The 19,311-nt window shown below is 36.7% G+C and overlaps 2 protein-coding genes across 2 annotated transcripts in view; both read right to left on the minus strand.

The window, feature by feature from the left end:
• Positions 1 to 108: 108 nt before the first annotated feature.
• LOC137124345 (mucin-2-like) lies at positions 109 to 14,190 on the minus strand. Its single transcript, XM_067499214.1, has 10 exons — positions 13,637 to 14,190; positions 13,463 to 13,545; positions 11,015 to 11,874; positions 9,853 to 9,978; positions 8,595 to 8,694; positions 8,251 to 8,319; positions 7,232 to 7,323; positions 6,582 to 6,695; positions 5,953 to 6,052; positions 109 to 5,815 (listed from the first exon to the last, which is right to left on the minus strand). Exons 1-10 carry the CDS (start codon positions 13,666 to 13,668, stop codon positions 5,739 to 5,741), a joined length of 1,653 nt encoding a protein of 550 aa, XP_067355315.1. The 5' UTR covers positions 13,669 to 14,190; the 3' UTR covers positions 109 to 5,738.
• Positions 14,191 to 15,660: 1,470 nt separating this feature from the next.
• LOC137124033 (ribosomal protein S6 kinase beta-2-like) overlaps positions 15,661 to 19,311 on the minus strand; it is a 15,471-nt gene continuing 11,820 nt past the window's right edge. The window contains exon 16 of the mRNA XM_067498633.1: positions 15,661 to 19,311. This exon is cut by the window's right edge and continues 457 nt beyond it. The gene's annotated coding sequence lies outside the window, so the exon portion shown is untranslated.

Here is a 19,311-nt window from a genome sequence, read left to right on the forward strand (position 1 = left end):
CGGAGCTTAGCACCTAACTTTATTTTACACTGAGTTTTCAGTGCTTTGTGAACAGCTGTTGGGTCTTTAGAACGTTGTATTCTGGATTTGGGATTTTACTGATTTTAGTTTTGTCTCTCAAATTACTTAAAAGATTTGCATCACTTTTTGACCCAGTAATTGTTAATGTGTGTATGTGATGTAGAGTGTATTTAAGTGACAAGCGAAATTAAAGGCATTTTCATACATTTTTGGTGTAGTACAATAGTATAACTATTGTATAACTAAGTAAATAGTACAACTAATTTGACGCAAGAATAAAAACTGTAGTAGTTGCTTTGTTTCTCTCTTTTGTGCCTTTTTTACTCATTTATTAAATTGTTTAAATGAATCCTGTAAAACATTCACTCCTGAAAACTCCTCAAATAACCGAGGTCTAGATGTTAGGACAGAAGACATGAGAGTATAACTGTGTTTTTTGGAAAATACAATTATAAAATCCTCATTTCACTACATCCTTTCATTAACTGTACACAGACAACACAATCCCAATACAATTCCTTTCAACTCAATTTGTTCAGCAGTGATTTGATGTACAGAAGCTGTATTATTTGGTGAAGATAAAAATGATTTTTCTCACTTCTCATCCAGCCGCCCACAGTACTCTGGAAATGTTTTGTCACACTTTACCCACAGAAGAATCTGATGGGTTTCAAGAAGTGACCTCCATGTACGACTGCCATGTAGTCATAGGGGTGGTAGCTGTGAACAACACTTGTTACAGTAATGCATTCCAGACATAGTTTAACTCGCCAGGAAGACCGAATCATTTTTCTCCGACGGAACACAGTCTACGACCTGAAGCCATCTGCCGTGGCATTAACTGAAAGTCCATCTGGATATCAATTCCTCACTCGATGAGTAAAATACATGACTTACTCACTCAGGAATATCCTAGAAATAGTTGAGACTATATTCAGTGGCTTGGGGTTGCAACACCGTGCATCTGCTATATGGCTTATGTTTTAAATTGTGACTGAAATGAAGACAGCTCTAGGTTTAGGATTCACATTATCCCAGCTCATCTAAAGTAGAATAGTCTGCTTATGTTATCCAAAGCACTTTATAATGTTGCTTCACATTGAGATATTCACAAAAACACAAACACACACACACACACACACAGTGATGACAGCAGCTGCCGTGCATGCATCTAACCCACTGGGAGTAACCTGAGGTTCTGTGTCTTGCCCAAAGACACTTTTCATCTCTTTCATGACTCTCACTCTACTTTAAATAGAAAAATGTAAATAAGTCCTCCAGTCATTAATGCAAAAAAAAAAAAAAGTTAAATATTGCAGTTTATACTCATTAAAATGTGTTTTATATCACAACACTGGGAGGTTTTAATGAAAATAAATGAGGGAAATTTGCATTAACGCTGGTCTTTATGGGTGGACAACCACAGCCGCTCATCACTGTTACCTCAGACACAGCTCCACTGAGAGCTGACCTTCAGACCCACAACTAACTATTATAAGGGTGTACACTAAACATTGCATGCTAATTTACTATTTGAGGCACATTTCTTTGTCAACACAGCACGACATAAACCCTGAGAGTAAGGCCGGGGTTTAAAACACTGTAGATGCTGCTGTGATTAAGAATAGACTGTGAGGCTCAGGTGCTGCAGATACTGTACTTGGATTTTAAGGTGAACTGAGATAAGTATACAATCCCACCTGATCTCATTAGTGCACATTATGATCTGTTTACACAGTTATTTAACTACCACAATTTTAAACAAAGCAGATTGAGAAGATATGTTACTTCACCAATTTGACACATGCATACGATTAAGAAAAAACAATGTGACAATATAACTATAAAAAGCTCAAACAACTAGAACACACAAACACATTTTACTTAGTTGCAAATGCCACTAATGCATAGTTGGCTTCACCAACTTCATGAGTCAACTTGGCAACAAAAGTGCCCCAGATGTGTCCACTTTTTGCAGCCTCCTGGACCCATGTTTGTTTTCGTCTGTTCAACAGTATGTGCTGTGCTCTGGGTTTGGTTGAGGTTTTAGTATGTTCGGCATGTTTTTTCAATGTTGTGACTGTGTTGGGGAAAGTATTTTCTTTATTCTAAGATATGCAACTTAAGCAAGTGCTAGTATGAGTCTTAAACTCAATGCACTCTGCTCTGCTTTTTTTCCAATAAATGAGACTGCTCAAGCTTAATCAAGCAGAAATAAATAAAGTTCTGTGGCCCCGATAAAATGCTGCTTGCAGGTTGCAAAATTCAAAGCACATACCACTGCCTTTTTTTTTTAAATTTAATATCTTTTACTCACTAGGAGTAAAAAACACTAAAAGGTGTTGAAGGTGAGCTAACATCAGCTTTACCATAAACCATGAATTGTATGCTACATTAGCGTCTCCAGTTGAATTTTTTTTAATAGGGAAATATCTGATAAGGAAATATCTCCACAATAAAATACTGTAAGTTTTAAGGCATATTTCTACAATAAAGTAGAAGAGATGTCCACATTTGATTTACTGAGGACTCAGGTCCACCATAGAACATATGGTGCCAAGATTCCCCTAAATAATATCCATTATCCTTATCCACTCTTGATGTTTTCATATAATGTAAAGCAAATCTGATCGTATACGATATGTTACATTTTAAATTAACAAAATATTTTTGTGGGCAAATTGTAACATGTTAAAGGTCTTTTAATGTATGGGAATACAGAAATTAAAAAAACTGGTAAAAAAAAAAAAAAAATTCTTTATTTTTAAAAAATACTGATGCCATTTTATGATAACAAAATTGAATTAGGGGCTTCAATTTCATGGTGCTTATCCAGTGTGTCCACAGAACAGAGTGTAAAGCTTGTTGTCATAGCTTGTCGCAATCTACTACTTATCATGTAAAATGTGAAATTAGTTTGAATATAATTTTTATTTCCAGTTCGAAAAAACAATGTGTTAACTATGGTGTTTGTTCTTCATAAAGCACATTTAAATTGAGGGGATTGACGTGACAACCTCTCTAAAAGCAGTTAAAGGTCCGAAAGCCTAAATGAGGTACTTTTTCCTAAAGGAGGGGGGGGGGGAACACAGCAAAACCATTGATGTGGAGTGAAGTGAAGCAAAATTGGGGATGGATCTCGACCTGGACACCTGCTTCAGAGAAAAGCATATGCATTTCAAGTGACCAGGGGACATGAACAAGAAAAAAAAAAACATGAATGAAAATGGAAGATTGAGAGATTACTGCATAAATGAAAAGGTGGAGCACTCCTTTCACTTCCTCTTTTTTTTTTTAGGGAAATGTTATGTTCTCTAATGTGATGTAACTGCAGTGGCTGTGTAGTGCCACCAGCTGGCCTTAAGGTTTTACTACAGACTGTTTCATCTCATTTAAGTCAATTTCTAGCTAAATCCATTTATTATATTAACTGATTATCCTCCTTAGCATTACAGGAGTGCTGGACCCAATCCCAACTCTCAGTGGGTGAGAGGAAGGGGGTAAACCGTTAAACATGTCAGTGTGATGAACTAAGCCTTTTGAGTTAACTGGATGTAAATATGTACGTTTAGTTCATTTCTCTGTTAATATACAATACATTTTGAGTTCACTTTACAACTTATAAACTTGTTCTGTCTTCTGATGGGAAATGATGACTTAAATTAATGAATTGCTGCAAGTACATTCAACTCAGTGAGAAAGTTGTATTTGTTGTTTGAATAAAAATTTTGTGTAATCGTGACAAAGGTTAGTGTTATTTCAGTCCCTACCCACAAATACTGTAACTTTACAAAGAAACAAAGAAAACTTTTAAATATGCAAAAAAAGAAAGGCATTAGATTGAATACTTTTTACTGATCATGTGACTAAGTAATTAAGTAAACCAAACATATTGAGTTAAGTGAACTTTGTTTCTCAAGCTCTGTTAACAAAATTCATTTTCCTCAAACACAAATCAAATAAACTGAAGTTGAACTAAATAATAAACTAAAGTTAAATTAAATTTTGTTTTCGAGGCAGCAGGTCAGCTTTCATTTCCAAGTTGAACAAACCTGAAATAATTTACAGTCTGCATCCTGGAAATTTGGGACATTTAAAGTCACCACCTTACTGCTTGTCTTTGGATTGTGGGAGGAAACCCATACAAACACAGGGAGAACATTTAAACTCGCCCCACTTCATTCACAAAAAGTGCGTACAAACATTACAAATAAAGGCGCATGGGAAAAAATTATTCCAAATTGTAGTAAAAAAGTACAAATCATTGTTATTCATGACTTTAAAATGTGCTGTTTCTCCACTGAGAGTTGAGATGTTTTACCCTCAGCTATCAGCTCTAAATGGTATTTAAAAAATAAACTAAAGTCAGACAAATTTCTAGCTGTCGCATCCAACACATTCCTCTGTGTCTGTGTGTGTGTATATGTGTGTGTGTGGGTCTCAGGCTGAAACATGTCAGATTGCACAGATCAGATCTCATATTTTATTTTACTGTATTCTAATAATAGGAAGCAGCTGGCAGTATGAATTCATCATGGGTCTAGTGCCTGTATGAGAGGAGTGTAGACGATTTTGCACAATGCTTTGATAAATACAGACTTTTTTTTACCTCAGAAGTAGGAGATTCTTTACTTTTCCTCTAGTCCAATCAAACAAGAGCAGCTCTTATCTACAAATAAGTTAGCACAGCCTTGATCGGCCTGTAAGTATATAGGGCTGTCCTGCAATCACAACCAGGGACTCAGAACTAATTCTGTCCTTCACTGCTTTGCTGTCTCTGCAAGCAAAGAAAACATGTTTTTACTGAAGGGGGAAACATTGTTAATCAGGATTTGGTATGATATATTATTTCTTCAAGAAACTTCTGCTGGATCTCATCTGATAGGCTGTTCTTATTCAGCCTGGGCTTTGAGTTCAGGGTTTAATGCCGATTGAACAGTACCTGTGTCCCTTATGGGAGGTCAAAGGTGAAGACAGCTGTAGAGGAGTCATTGCAAAAGCTCAAAAACCTTTTCATAAATCCAGGTGAATGACATATTTCTAATTGTAAGTGCATCCCCTTGGAATCCTTACATTGAAACTGCATGTAGGCAGATGCAAAACTAACCCCTAAACCTAGTACAAAAACAAAGTACATAAATACATTTAATTACGTTCTGACTAATTTGTGCTAGTTGAATGTGCATTAAATATAATGTTGTTTTACCTTTTTTGGGCCAAACTGTAAACTGTAAATTAGAAGAAAGCCTGGGTGAATATCTTGGATATGACCAGTTCGTAGTTTATGCATGTTCACATGTTTCTAGTCCACAAGAAAATACATTTAAGCTAAGTGCCAAGATAAGAGAGTTCCAGAAAAGAAAGATAAGAAGAAAAAAGAACAGTTTGGAAGCGGTTACTATAATGTAAAATTGCTACATACTGGGGCTTTAAAATGGAGTAATGCGATATTTTCTCCTTGTTCAGTGATAATATTTAAACACTGAAACCCTCCCGGACTTATGTTGGAGCAAAACTGTTACTCTTGTAATTTTTATAGAGGATGGAAATTTTAATTATAGTGCAGACAAATCCACACATTTAACTACAATAAAAACACTGTGACAAAATGTCTTGAAACTCTGCAATGATAAATGACCCTTTAATTTGTTATGAAAATTTTTTTGGGAGGACTACATTTGAGCTTGCTTAATTGAATATTTTAATTACTGTCCACCCTATTGCATGTATGAAAGTGCTTCCTTCATACAAAATGAAGGCATGATTTGACCGCAACTATAGGGGCTCCAACCATCTGTAAAGATACATAAGATAAGAGAATAAGTTAGATACCTGCCATAAATGAGCATGTCATCTAGTAAAAAGCTAAGGAATTATAATTAAAAGGATCATGTCTTTTGAAAATATTGTATCGTAAGTGTGTATTATTACCTGGGCTGAATGTTGAAATGCACTGGTAGGTGCTAGCTGGAGGCGTCTGACCAAAAAATCCCTGATAAAACCAGGAACCATCAAGCCACATCCACTGGTCCTAATGTTATAGATTTAGGGATTTAATTTCTCAGTGAATGCATCTTGTGTTTAAAGCTTTTGCTGACAAAACATCTGTTATTAGTATTTAAAAACAATACATGAACATTGTTTTGTTTTTTTTTCAAAGTTTTGGTTATAGAACAATCAGATGCAAACTGGTGCCGTCTACATGTTCCTTTTAGTCCATTCATCTAAGAGACAATGGGTCAGTTATTCTTAATACCAGTGGAAAATCAGGAGACTGATGCGTTGTTAGATGAATTTAGCAGGATGTCTCTATCTGGTGGAAAGAACTGAACTGAACATGCATTAATACCACTACTGCAAGGGCTCTATTAGTAGCATCATTAGCTTAGCTTTAGTGCCAGCTAGTGAACCACATGGATGACACATGCTGATTTACATATCTGCACAAAAGCCACATATATAAGTTGCCTATTAAAATTAAGATCAGTAAAATTTAACCAACAATAAATCACAGAATATTCTATTATTCTTTTTTATATATATATACTTAATAAACTCACATCAATGTAGAATCCACCCAACCAGGAGGGAGAAGAACTTTGCTGATAAAGGAACATATACTCCTGGGGGCTATGGACAGATACCAAGCTGGCTCCAAGACTTGCACAGTTGGCCTGGTGGAAGGAAAGCAGAGAAGAAGAACAACAGAGAAAATGAAACAGAAGAAAAGAAAAATTAAACCAAGCAAAGGGGGTGGAAAAAAAAGTCACAACGTGGTTGTGATAGGCAAAGTAAAGAACAGTATTGGTCTTTTAGTTCTGTTTTTGTTCTCCAACAGCTCCTGTAGGACATATCCAGCTCTTTAGCTGTAAAATGCTCCACTATGTTCACTACATAATTGGTACAGTAACGATAAAGATCCATATAAACAAACCCAGTAAATGTATTATTGATGGTCACTTAACGTTTCTGTGTTTTCAACTGGTAAAAACTGGGAAAGTGGATATAAAATAGAATCAAATTACTACTCAGATCATAAAGTAAATTAAATTATAATCAGTCAGGATTACAGAGCTTGTAGTTGTACTTGTAGTTGTACTACATACAAATTGCTCTAATTTGTAACTGTTTTGACAAACACTGCGTTTGTAATAAATCTAGAATTATTTAAATGTTTATGTTACATAATTTAAAACTAATTGGTATTTACTTCAGCTTCAGGCCAGGTCATTGAAACTGTGTTGTAGTGATAACAGCGGCCCTGGAACCCAGTCCAGCCTTCAGGACACACCATTCCTGGAGCTGTAAATATGGGGAAAAAAGGAATTTAGAACAATTCTCCCTCTGAAAGGGAAGACAGAGACCTGCTCAGCCTTCTTGTAATGTGAACAGGCTGGTGTGTCTTAGTATTTGGCTTAATATGAAGGTCGAGTAGGTCCTAGAGTTTCCAAGGGGTCTAATTTTGTCTCACATGGCCACAGTGGCCATTGTGCCCTCATCTAACAGAGCTCTCAAATCCAACACATCTTTTTCATTGTCTCAGGGGCGATTCTAAGAGGTGGCCAGGGGAACCATGGCAACATGCCAACAAACAAATATAATATTAAGGAGACTTCCATGGCAGAGAACCTTCCATCACGGCCCTATCATACTTGGTGGTTTTAATGTAAAAACAAAAACATATGTTTATAAAAATAATAACAACGAAGAAATGGCCATCATTATGTGTTCAGGGCATAAAGTGGTAAAAATCAGCCCAATCTTCCAACAATGAGTTTTATTATTTATTAATTAGTGTACCAGCTGGAAAATGGGCAGATGGGGCTTGGTGGCCATTGTCCTGTATGAAACATTGAGGAAGTACGATGGGATGTACTATTGGCAGATAGCTGAGGTGGCTGACTAGATAGATAATTAGATTAGAAAAGCCTGAAAAAATAGACCACACTGATTTAGCAGCATCAGAACAGGCACTAAGCACTGTACCCATGGAAGCGGGGGTCTACCAGTAGCATTAGTGTTGTAGCTTATTATTCTCCCGCAAGCTCAGGGTCGCAACAGCAGATCATGGATTCTGCACATTGGTTCGACACATTCTTCCAAACAGAACCCACCCCATTTTTTCACCTGGCTGGGGACTCAACGTTCAGATACATTTCGGGCGTGAACAACAGTCCCTGTACACACTCGCACATTTTTGTGTCAAACGCAAAAAGAAAATCCACTTACGAACATTAGAGTTCTTCACACAGATGGCAGGACTGCCAAAAGTATCGCATGGGGAATTGCTCCATGGCTCTGTAAAAAGATTAGAGAAAGGCACTGAGAGGAATGGAGCAGGGCATTATGTAACTTACTACATGATAAATACCTGAACTCACAGATGTGTCTGAAAGCTTTGATTTGCATTCTAAAAATGTAATCTATATGTGTGATCCACTAAATCGCACAGAGTCACTATTGTTTTTGACATTCTTCTGGCTGCAAATCCATCGGGCAACTTGCTTCTCTAGTCTTAAGTGTATTACCATTCCCCATGCAACCTTGTGTGTGTGTGTGTGTGTGTGTGTTACCATTAGAGTTCAGCAAAAGGCATGGGTTGCTGCTCTCTGGGGACTCATTGATCCAGCTGTTATTGTAGAACCAGGAACCATCAAGCCATAACCACTGGTACTGGAGGCAAAGCACGAGATCATTATAGGTGCTTTGTATGAAAAAAGTATGAAATACAGGTGAGCCCAGTTTTTAGAGCCGAATTTCAACATCATCTGTATGTACGGTTTACAGTGCCTACAAAGAGTGTTTACACCCCTTGGAAGTTTAAAGCTTTTTTTTTTTTTTTACAACATTGAATAATGGTTTAATTAATATCACTTTTTCAAACTGATCAACAGAAAAAGCTATTTCATGTCAATGTGAGACAGAAAATATGGTATTGCAGTGTTCACCCCCTTCGAGTTAGCATTTAGCAGACGCTCCTTTGGCAGCAATTTTACCCCATTCTTCTTTTCAAAATTATTCAGGCTCTGTCAGGTTGTACAGAAACTGGGAGTGAACAGCTCTTTTCAGGTCCATCCACAAATTTATTAGTTAAAATTGACAGGTTTCTGTGACTCGGACACTCCAGAACTTCGGCATTGTTGTTTTGTAACCCGCTGTATGTAGCTTTGGCTGTGCACTTGGAGATACTGTCTTCCTGGGAAAGCAATCTTCTCCCAAATAACAGTTCTCTAGCACAGTGGATCAGGTTTTCCTGTAGTGAAATTTCACTTTGTGACAATGTCTCTTTCCTGTGTTAACTTAGCAACTTTTATTGCAGGATCTTTAAAGTCAGACTGTTCAATCTGGGCTTATTCTGTTTTGTTTTTTTGTTGACTACAAAGCAAAGGAACTGTCTTGATGGATCCAAGAAGACTTGGCACTGTATTGGTAGAACAACTGACAAAATTCATTTGCAAAGCTCGACAACTGGTTAAAACATTGCTGGGTTAACCATGTCCAAGGCCACGCTGACGGCACCATATAGTCTGAGGCTGACTTTGCCATTAGGCAAGGTAGGCAATCGTCTGGGGCTGCCAACTTAGAAGTGTCCAGTAAAATCGTGAAGTAACCACGAATGTACTATGGTGCGCCGCTGCAACTGTGCACCAAATGTAAACACATTCACTGCAAATGTAGATAAAGTGCACAAGATTTTCCAGAGAGTCTGAACGGTAGAAGCAAACATGAAATGTAATTATACCAGTAGGAATCCAAAGAGAAAGAGGGCAAAAAAAACAAATGCTCCCCCATGGCTAATATTACTACTGTCCATCATTTTATGGTTTGTACCTGTAGATAGAAGCCACCCAGCCAAGCTTCATCATTTCCATTCATGTTGGTAAACTGTTGAAGGAAGTTATATTCCTGAGGGCTGTGGACAGAGGCCAACGTAGACTCAAGCAGGGCGCAGTTTGACTAGTGGAGGAGAAGAGGACAGAGAGACAAAACGTCTTTATGAAGTGCACATGGCCAAAGTCCTGCTTTATAAAGATTTTATGACCATTTTCAAACCGATGCACTCTATGGGTATCAAAGAAAAATACACAAATTAAAATGAAATTACATAAAAGCTGTACCATTTGATACACTGCACTAAATGTAATTGAAAGCAGAATTTCTGTTGCTGTTTTTATTACTATTTAAATTTAAAATAAAAGAAAGACAAAAAAGAAAAAAGGTTCAAAAGATAGAGATAATCTTGTCTATAATACCATGTGTCCTAAAATATCACTAAAAGAGTGAAGTTCTTTATCCTTGTTGATCTGATTAAAGGTCTAGTGTGTAAGACTTAATGGCATTTAGTAGAGTACACCCCAGTTTAAAACACAAATATTTCAAAACTTTGACATACTTATTCTGAAGTCTGACTTTTTAGTCACTACTGTAAGACATGAATCCGATTTTATGCCAAAACTATTAACTATTAAGAAATTATTAAAATTATTAAGAATTCTGCCCTAAAAATTCAAACCTTACAATAAGAGTGTCTAATATTTATTTTAAGAAGTATGTTATTACTAATGAAAAAGCATATTAATAAGTAAATGTATTAATATAAGCGAAACTTTTAAGCTTATCTAAGGAATTCAACATTTTGACTATAAGACTGTAAGTCAATGGTTTGGTTTAATGATTATTTATATAAATATGATGAACCTATATATTGTATATTGTAACTTTTTAACCTTGATCTTTTTAGTAAATAATGCCTACATTTTTATCTATTTTATCTTTTACTTTTCCTGAAATAAATTGGTTTCTATACTGCGTTATATTAGTTTGTGATGCCTAAATAATCACTGAATAAATGATCCACCAATCTAATATTGTGTTGTTTAGTATCTACTGTATTTTCCAAAGATGACATGAATGTCAAGAACCCATTATTAAATCATCACCTAGGTTTAAATGTGATCTATAAATTAACTTTCGTGTTTGGACTGGTGTTTACCTGAGCTTCAGGCCAGGACATGGGCTGATTCACAAAGTTGTAGCACCGTCCCTGGAACACCTCCCATCCATCAGGACACAATAGTTGGCTTGGTGAGGGAGAAGATGGCTGTGCAGTAGGTTGTGGCGGTGGTGTTGGCGTTGATGATGATGAAAAAGCTGTTGAGTAGTGCCTAGTGAAAACCTCCATCGGTGTACTTGTTTTTGTGTTAGGACTGGTGGGTGTAGGGACTGATGTATTTGGAACAGTGGTGGATACAGGATTAGTCAAATATCCTGTCACTGTACTTGTTTGTGTGATTGAAATGGTGGATGTAGGTGTACTTAGAATAGTGGTGGGTGTGGGAGTTGAGTAAAACCCTGTCACTGTGCTCATGTGTAGGAGCGGAGTGTTGGTTATAGGAGTAGTTGGAGTAGTGGTGGATGTGGGAGTAGTGAAAAACCCTGTCTCTGTATTAGGAGTGGTTGGAGTAGTGGTGGGTGTGGGAGTAGTGGTGGGTGTGGGAGTAGTGGTGGGTGTGGGAGTAGTGAAAAACCCTGTCTCTGTATTAGGAGTGGTTGGAGTAGTGGTGGGTGTGGGAGTAGTGGTGGGTGTGGGAGTAGTGGTGGGTGTGGGAGTAGTGAAAAACCCTGTCTCTGCATTAGAAGTGGTTGGAGTAATGGTGGGTGTGGGAGTAGTGGTGGGTGTGGGAGTAGTGAAAAACCCTGTCCCTGCATTAGGAGTGGTCGTTATAGGAGTAGTGGGAGTAGTGGTGGGTGTGGGAGTAGTGTTGGGTGTAGGAGTTTTTAAGAACCCTGTCACTGTACTTGTTTGTGGGAGTGGTGTTGTCGGTGTGACAGCCTGAGTGACAGAAGGTGGCACTGTGAAGACAAGAATTAAATTCTGTATTTTACATCGTGTCAAACACTCAAACGTTTAACATCATCATCTGCCTTCACAAATAACGATGCATTTTGACAGGACAGTTTTAGCTAGATTAGGCAAAAGTAGTTTTACTTTTGCACCTGTTAACATACCTAAAAGTTCACAATTTTCCTACTCTATTTAAAACATGCAGGATTATTATTATCAAATCCAGTGAATATCTTCACTGGTTAGTTTAAAATTCCCTCTTGTTGTTTCCCTGTTGAGTTGAGGTAGAAGGGATGTTGTATCTTGAATGTTGCTCCATGAGGTTCAGATCTGGTTAGAGCCAAAGCCATCGCCAAAACTATTCCAGCAGCTACTTTTATGTCATGGTAATTCTGGAACAACCAGGAAGAAATGCTTGGATCACTGTCTTGCTGCAAAGTGAAGTTATCCCCAATCAGTCATTGCCCAGAGGGAACGGCATGCCTCTTCGAATTGGCGTGGTATCATTGCTAACAGAGGCTGCCTTGCACATAATGCAGATCACCCACTCTTCCATTGGCACAAGGATTCCCAGATCATCATGTTTCCACCTCTATGCTTCACCGATGGTGTTAGTCAACCATCTATCATCTTTTCATGAGCCTTGTGTGTGACACATGTTCTTCGCTTAGATCCAAACTCTGAATCATCAGTCCACAAGACTTTGTTCCAGTCCTCTGTTTAAGAACTTGGCCTCTACTGCAACCTCTTCTTCTTTTTTCCAAACTGAATGTGTTTTTTTTTTTTTTTTTCTTGGCAACTCTGCTCATGAGACCGGCTGATCTGATTGCATCCAAACTCATAATATTGATTTAGTGGATGTGAAAGTATTTTAGGGTAATTTAACACCTGGGAGGGACATTCATGATCAAACTAAGAGCATCAACACTTAACACTCTGAACAAAAATGATCAGTAGATTGCTACATTTTTGTCAAAAAAAGTTGACAATTATTATTTGCTCAATTAAGGTTAAAAATGAATATAACACACTGATGTGGCTAATGGAACAGTTACCTGCCACTGCTGAATTCCACTCGCATTTGACAGGCGTTATTGTCAAGCATTGTTTCTAACAGTAATAAAATGCTGTTAATGAGGGTGAAAGTAAGTGCTAAATTCAGCACAACTACATTTCCGAATCAGGCCTCTTTCTGGCATTGTGTGACTTTGCTGTTATATGGTTTTTTTCAACAACAGCAAACAAAATACTTGGAGCAAAATAGCAGCAACAACAAGCAAAGAATTGCGAAAAAATGTCCACAGCATAGTGTGTCTAACATGTCAGGAAACAGTTGTTTACTAATTACAAATTATGTAGACAGCAAAAAAATTTGCATTGTTTGTAGCTGTTTCGAGAAACTAACTAATTTAATCTATAATTTTGTCCTCACATTAACTTACAAAAAAGCCAACACAAAAAAGAAAGGAAAAAAATTCAGATTTCTTGCTAAATCTATCGCAATCTTTGCCTTAAAATCTATTTGTTGGTGGACAGGACTAAGCAAACAGAACAATGGCAGTGGTTTTATGAAGCTGGCTAATAAAAGTGAAGTACCTGTTGCAGCCCTGACAGAGAGGACAGCACACAGTAGGGCGCAGAGGACAGGAGATGATTTCATTGTTGTAAAGGACACGTTGCTGCCATAAAAGAAAAAGTTCACTTAGTGATAAAAATTTAACAATTATATTATTGACTAATGTGGTGAAGAAAGAAACTAAAAGGGCTTACTTGATTCTGCTGGATGTAAGATGGTTTGTCATAGAGAGATTCCAACCTGCCCTGGGTTTTATAGTCCCTGTTTAAATGTTAACACATTTCTGATGTGTACTTAACATGCAGTGATAAACTAATCAGATTGCAACTTATCATTGGTGACATAGTTTCGAGTCAGTGTTAGGATGGAAAATGTTTTTAGGTGTCATGTTTAATGGCGTACTTTTATTAGAAAGTGTTTACAGTTTAATAAATGTTGCAAACCAAAACTTAACTCCTGTGTTTAGATTCAGTTTACAGTAGGTTTGTGAAAATGAGCAGCAATTAAAACACCAAGTTTGCATGTAGTTTTGTTTCAAGGTGACAAAGAGGCACCTGCTGACTTTGGTTGCCGGGAAATTATCTACATCAGCTGCTAATCAGTTGGTAAAGGTCATAGGAAGTGAGGTTGTTCTTGGACTGGCACCTACTACACTGTACTTGTTGCACATTAATGTTCAATGGAGAGTTGTTTGTCGAGAAAGTTGGTGGTGATGTTTTTATCACCACACTGAAATTATGAAGTATCTAATGTGCTACAACAATGAACTCCTAGGCCTCTCTAATGGACACTAAAAATCCCTTAACAAGTGCCCTGATGCTTTTATGCATGTTAAAGCTTTTGCTTCAACTGTTGTAAAAAAAAAAAAATTGAAAAAGTGAAAAAATAAATAAATAAAACAGCAACTTTCTCTCTCCCCATTTAGGCAGTTAATCCCATTCTTTCCAACAGATACACTCAAGCTCCATCAGATTGGATGGGAAGTGTCTTAACAGTCATCTTCAGGTCTCTCCACAGATGTTCTCTGGAAGTAAAGTCCAGGTTTAGGTTGGATCACTCAAGGACAGTCAGACACTCATCCTCACACTACTTTCATAAAGATACGTGTCTTTCTGCCAGGTTTCCTTATTAGCTGTTTTATATTTGCTTCTGGGTCATCTCCTTGGCCAAGGTCCTTCTTGTCTGGTTACTTAGCCAAAGTGAGTTCATTTCACACTTATTGAGGCCACTGTGCTCCTGGGAACATTAAAAACTGGAGAAATTGTTGTACACACTTATTCAGTGGAAGTCTACAGCGAGTTCCTTGGTAATTATGGTTTGGCTATTGTCCTGACATGTGGTGGGAATTTTCGGAACTTCAAGAAAACAGAATCCACCTGACCACAATTTCCAACCACCGCAAAGGGGTCTGAACAGTAAATGAGATTTTGAGTTCTTCATCAAAAAAAGTAGGTTATAGATTGTTGTATGTAAATTAATGGTAAGAAAAAAAAAAGAAATTTTAAATGTGCAAAAACTTAAATGTGTAAAACCCATTCAGTAAATTATCCCCTTCCTCTATTTCCATCTATATTCTCTCCACAGCAGCTGTCCTTTACTGTACTGTGTCTTTGTTGTTAATGATTCTTCCTGATTACATGCTGCTTTAATTAGTGTGACCTTTCTTTGGAATTACCCACCTGACTGACTATATCAATACTCTCCTGATTGCTGCCACTTCTGCCAGCTCTGCCCCTCCATAACCACGGGTCACATCAAAAAAAACTTGGTTCATCTTTTCTGTCAATGAACAAAAAAATTTTAAGTGTTACAAAATGTTAAATTCTGTAATAGTGAAAACAAAACTGTGTTAAAGCACAGTGAGTGGGAAGAAACTACTTGTTTTTATTGAGATAGAAAGTGGAACAAATATATTTACTGTAATAAATGATCAAGGCAGATTCACTCGTTTTTTTTTTCCCCCCCATTTCATTTAAATAGAATAAATAAGAACACTTTGGTACATACTCTGATTTGAGACCTTATGTTAAAGGGGGAATATGTGCTTCGATGTATTCATCTCTTTTCTCAACAACTTTTTTGAGGAACATTATGCACTAAAGTGGGTGTTTCAGTCCAACTTGGGGCAAATAAGGGTAACATAACGATTTCTTACGAGATGTTAGAAAAGGCTTTGATCCTAAAATTTAAACGTAACATGGACAATACAGTGCTCCACTTAGCAATTCAATCATTTTATTCTTTAACACATTCATCAGGTAGCATAAGGAATACATGACAAAAAAGAAAAAAAATACTGAAATGATCATTAAAATAAACTGTAATCTACTCGATATTATTTTCGGAATATAATTTGAAGAATATACGTCAACTTCAAAGCTTTAGCATCCTGTTTAAAGCTCTATATACACAAATCAGCAGCAACATTAATACCACTAGGTTGAGTTAGCACTTAGTAGTTGTTCGGGCAAAATGGGAAATATGTAATTCTTGCTATGCAGCTGTCAAAATGCACAGCACATCACAGCTTGCTATGTAAAGAGCTTTCCCGCTGCCCCCTCAACATTTAAATCCCCAAATGGTGTTAATATCGAGGCTGATTAGTGTACATCACACTATAACAACTATGTAAATAAATATACAAAACCAAACACAATTAAAAGTTGTCCCAATGCATTTTTCCCGACAAACGTGTAGCAAATTTTTAGTAGAGACAAAAGAGCTCCATGTCCTGTCACCTTGGAAAACAAATAGCTTATTTACAATTCATGGTGTAACCACAATTTATTCTGCCTCACTGTAACATTACAGTGTAGTTATACTGCACTGTGAAGAGTTCCTCATTCTAGTATTATACTAATAGTGGTAACACAAGCTTGGAACATGTCACACACTCTGTGTTAGAGAAGACATTAATGTACAAGTTTCCCTGTTTCCCACTGCTCTGAGCAGAAAAACCTGCATACATACATACATACATACATACATACATACAGGAGCTGAAAAATAAAAAAAGGATCTTGGTTTTGAAGAGTGGATTAAAAAAAATGCAGGTTAACACCATAAAAAAAACGAGAGAGAAAAACATAAATTCAATTCATCAATTCAAAAAAAAAAAAACAATATGCAATGAGCCAACACACAGCTCATCTTTACAAAAAGATTACTTCTACCTACATCCTCCCTATGCAACATTATTTTGTCATTTTTAACAAATTGCAGCTTCATTTCAAAAAGTCTGCTGTATTCCACAAGACTATTTTCAGTTTGTTTTTATACTGATGTCAACAAGTAATATTTTACCAAATTATCTATTATAGCTTAGTCTTTTAGCATGCTTGTATCTACTGACTTGTTATAAAAAACTAATTTCACCTGAGAGTAGTGGAAAGGTCATTTGGTATCCGGTAATAAATAATGTATTTTACAAATCACAATTATAACCAGATTTTTTTTTTTTTAATCCTTTTGACTTATCCCGTGAGTTCAGGGTCGCCACAGCAGATCATTGATTTGGCACAGTTTTCAGCCGGATGCCCTTCTTGACACAACCCTTTCCCAATTTCTACTGGGCTTGGACCGGCACCACACAGCTAGGGATGGGAATGGGCTGTTAGGGGTTCAGTGTCTTGCTCAGAGACACTTCGACACATAGCCGTGACCGGGGATCGAACCACTGATCATGGTCCATGGACAACTAACTTACCAACTGAGCTACAGCTGCCCCTCCGCCCCTATAACCTGATGATTATGCTAATTTTAAGTCAAGGAATAGTCCATGTTACGGGTTTCCACCTTATAATTTGGATATGTCTAAAAGTGGCAGGAATTCTCGAGTAACAGGTGCAAGTTAAGAAGTACTCCACTTTAAGCTGAATAATGATAAAAGTACTGAGTACATGGCCTAAAATGTACTTAAAGTACAAGTACTGCAGTAAGGAAACAAAATGTTTTAAACAATAGTCGTGAAACCAGCAGAAGGTAAAGGGAAAGTATTTAAACTACTTTATGTACCGACAGCTGCTTCATCCATCATACATCAGCATTCGTTTGTGGATTATAAAGGCACATGCCACACCAGTAAATTAAATAAATGCAGTGGAGTAAAATGAAGATAAAAGTATCAAGTTCCAATCTCAAGGTGATGCTTAAGAAAAAGGCACCAAAAACCTTCTTCAAACAGTCACGATCTGAACATTATGAACCCTGTGGAAAAGGTTGTGGCAATCCAGTAAATAAAGGTGAGGAATTTCCCCTGATAGGTTTATCTCAGCTGTTGGCAGGGCTTCAGTTTTTTTAAATATTAGGGTGAACCATAGAGAATTTTATGTCAATCTATGAAAATTGTTAAGATGTTTCAATGTGGACCAATATAGTGGAATGACCAATTACTAATGAAATCCCTAAAACTGTACCAATGCTATAACCAGAGGTTTATTGGATTATTTCACAATGTCATGGTTTTATTAAATATTTGAACTGTATTTTTTTTAAATGAAAATAATTTTAATTGGGGGAGGTTTCTTTTTGTGATTTTAATCACTTTGGGTCTACATACAGAGAAAATTATAGCTTGCACCAGGTAAAATACATTCTTTAATCTCCAGACAGGCAACATGCTGAAGCATTTTAGCAAATAGATATCTGCGGGACATTTTATAAAGACATGTTAACCCATGTTATTTATATTATGTCCCATTTGGCATAGCAATATGCAATATGCACTCCTCACCATTTTTGAATTGTAAATATCCACTTAGATTATATTCCCAAGAATAAAAAGTGTTTGCTAATACTTTGTTACTGTATACAGATTTGCAATAGTTGCACTTTGAATGTCAGCTCTAGATAATTTTTTTAGGCTGCAACAATCAAACAGCAAATTCAAAATTTCAAAAATGTTTCGCTCATATCATTTAATCTAGGTTTCATGTGCAAACATAGGTGTGTTTGGTTACAAAAAAAATATTCTTTATTCAAGATCTGACACTTTTAAACAGCCAAAACTAACTAAATGTAGTAATTCCATTGATGTGTGTGTTTTTGCGAACACATGGTAATATTTTATTCATTTGAGGAGGAATGGTAGAAGATGACAACCTCCTTACTGACCCAAATAAATAATCAGTTTGCCCTCTTTTGAAGTGCACTCTACTGTTGGTCCATTTGTACAATATGAGGATAATGTATGAGAAGCTTTGGCAGTAGACATGAAGGTTCTCTGTGAAAAACACTGATGTCACCATAAATTTAAACACAAACATTCACTGTACAATCAGGATGTACTTATATGTGAAGCAGCATTTACGTGACATTTTTGCAGTCAGAAGTTATTTGATAATCTGACAGCTGAAGGTCAGTTTCATGTTACAACCTTAGGTTACAATGTAAAAAGATCAGGACAACTCAAGATCAATTGGTCCTCCGTCACTTCTCTCATTAAACGTCGGCCTGTAATAACTAACCTCACTGCACAAACTGATGAACTAATTAAAAGCCGATGGACTAATTAAATCCCCAAAGCTTTATGTCACAGCTTGCCTTTGCTGTAATTATATGAGCATGTACATACAAAATGAGACACTTATCCATTAATCCATCAATTTGACCTTGATTGCTCACAATACATTCAGGGAAGGAGGTGAAGAAAAAATAAAATTATAATAATTCTGTAGCCTTGTTTAGTGCTATTTGTTGAAAATATTTCTGTATTTTCACACTGATTTAGTTCAAACACAGCCTTGCAGGCTTGTGTGATAAATTGATCATATGAGGAAACAAAACTAAAAAACTATAAAATTAATATCTGGCTTGAGAAAATAAAACCACGAAAATTCAACATGATACTATGAAATCTGTGTTTCATTCA

This window comes from Channa argus, chromosome 3, assembly GCF_033026475.1.
Source record: "Channa argus isolate prfri chromosome 3, Channa argus male v1.0, whole genome shotgun sequence".
NCBI classification, from domain to species: domain Eukaryota; kingdom Metazoa; phylum Chordata; class Actinopteri; order Anabantiformes; family Channidae; genus Channa; species Channa argus.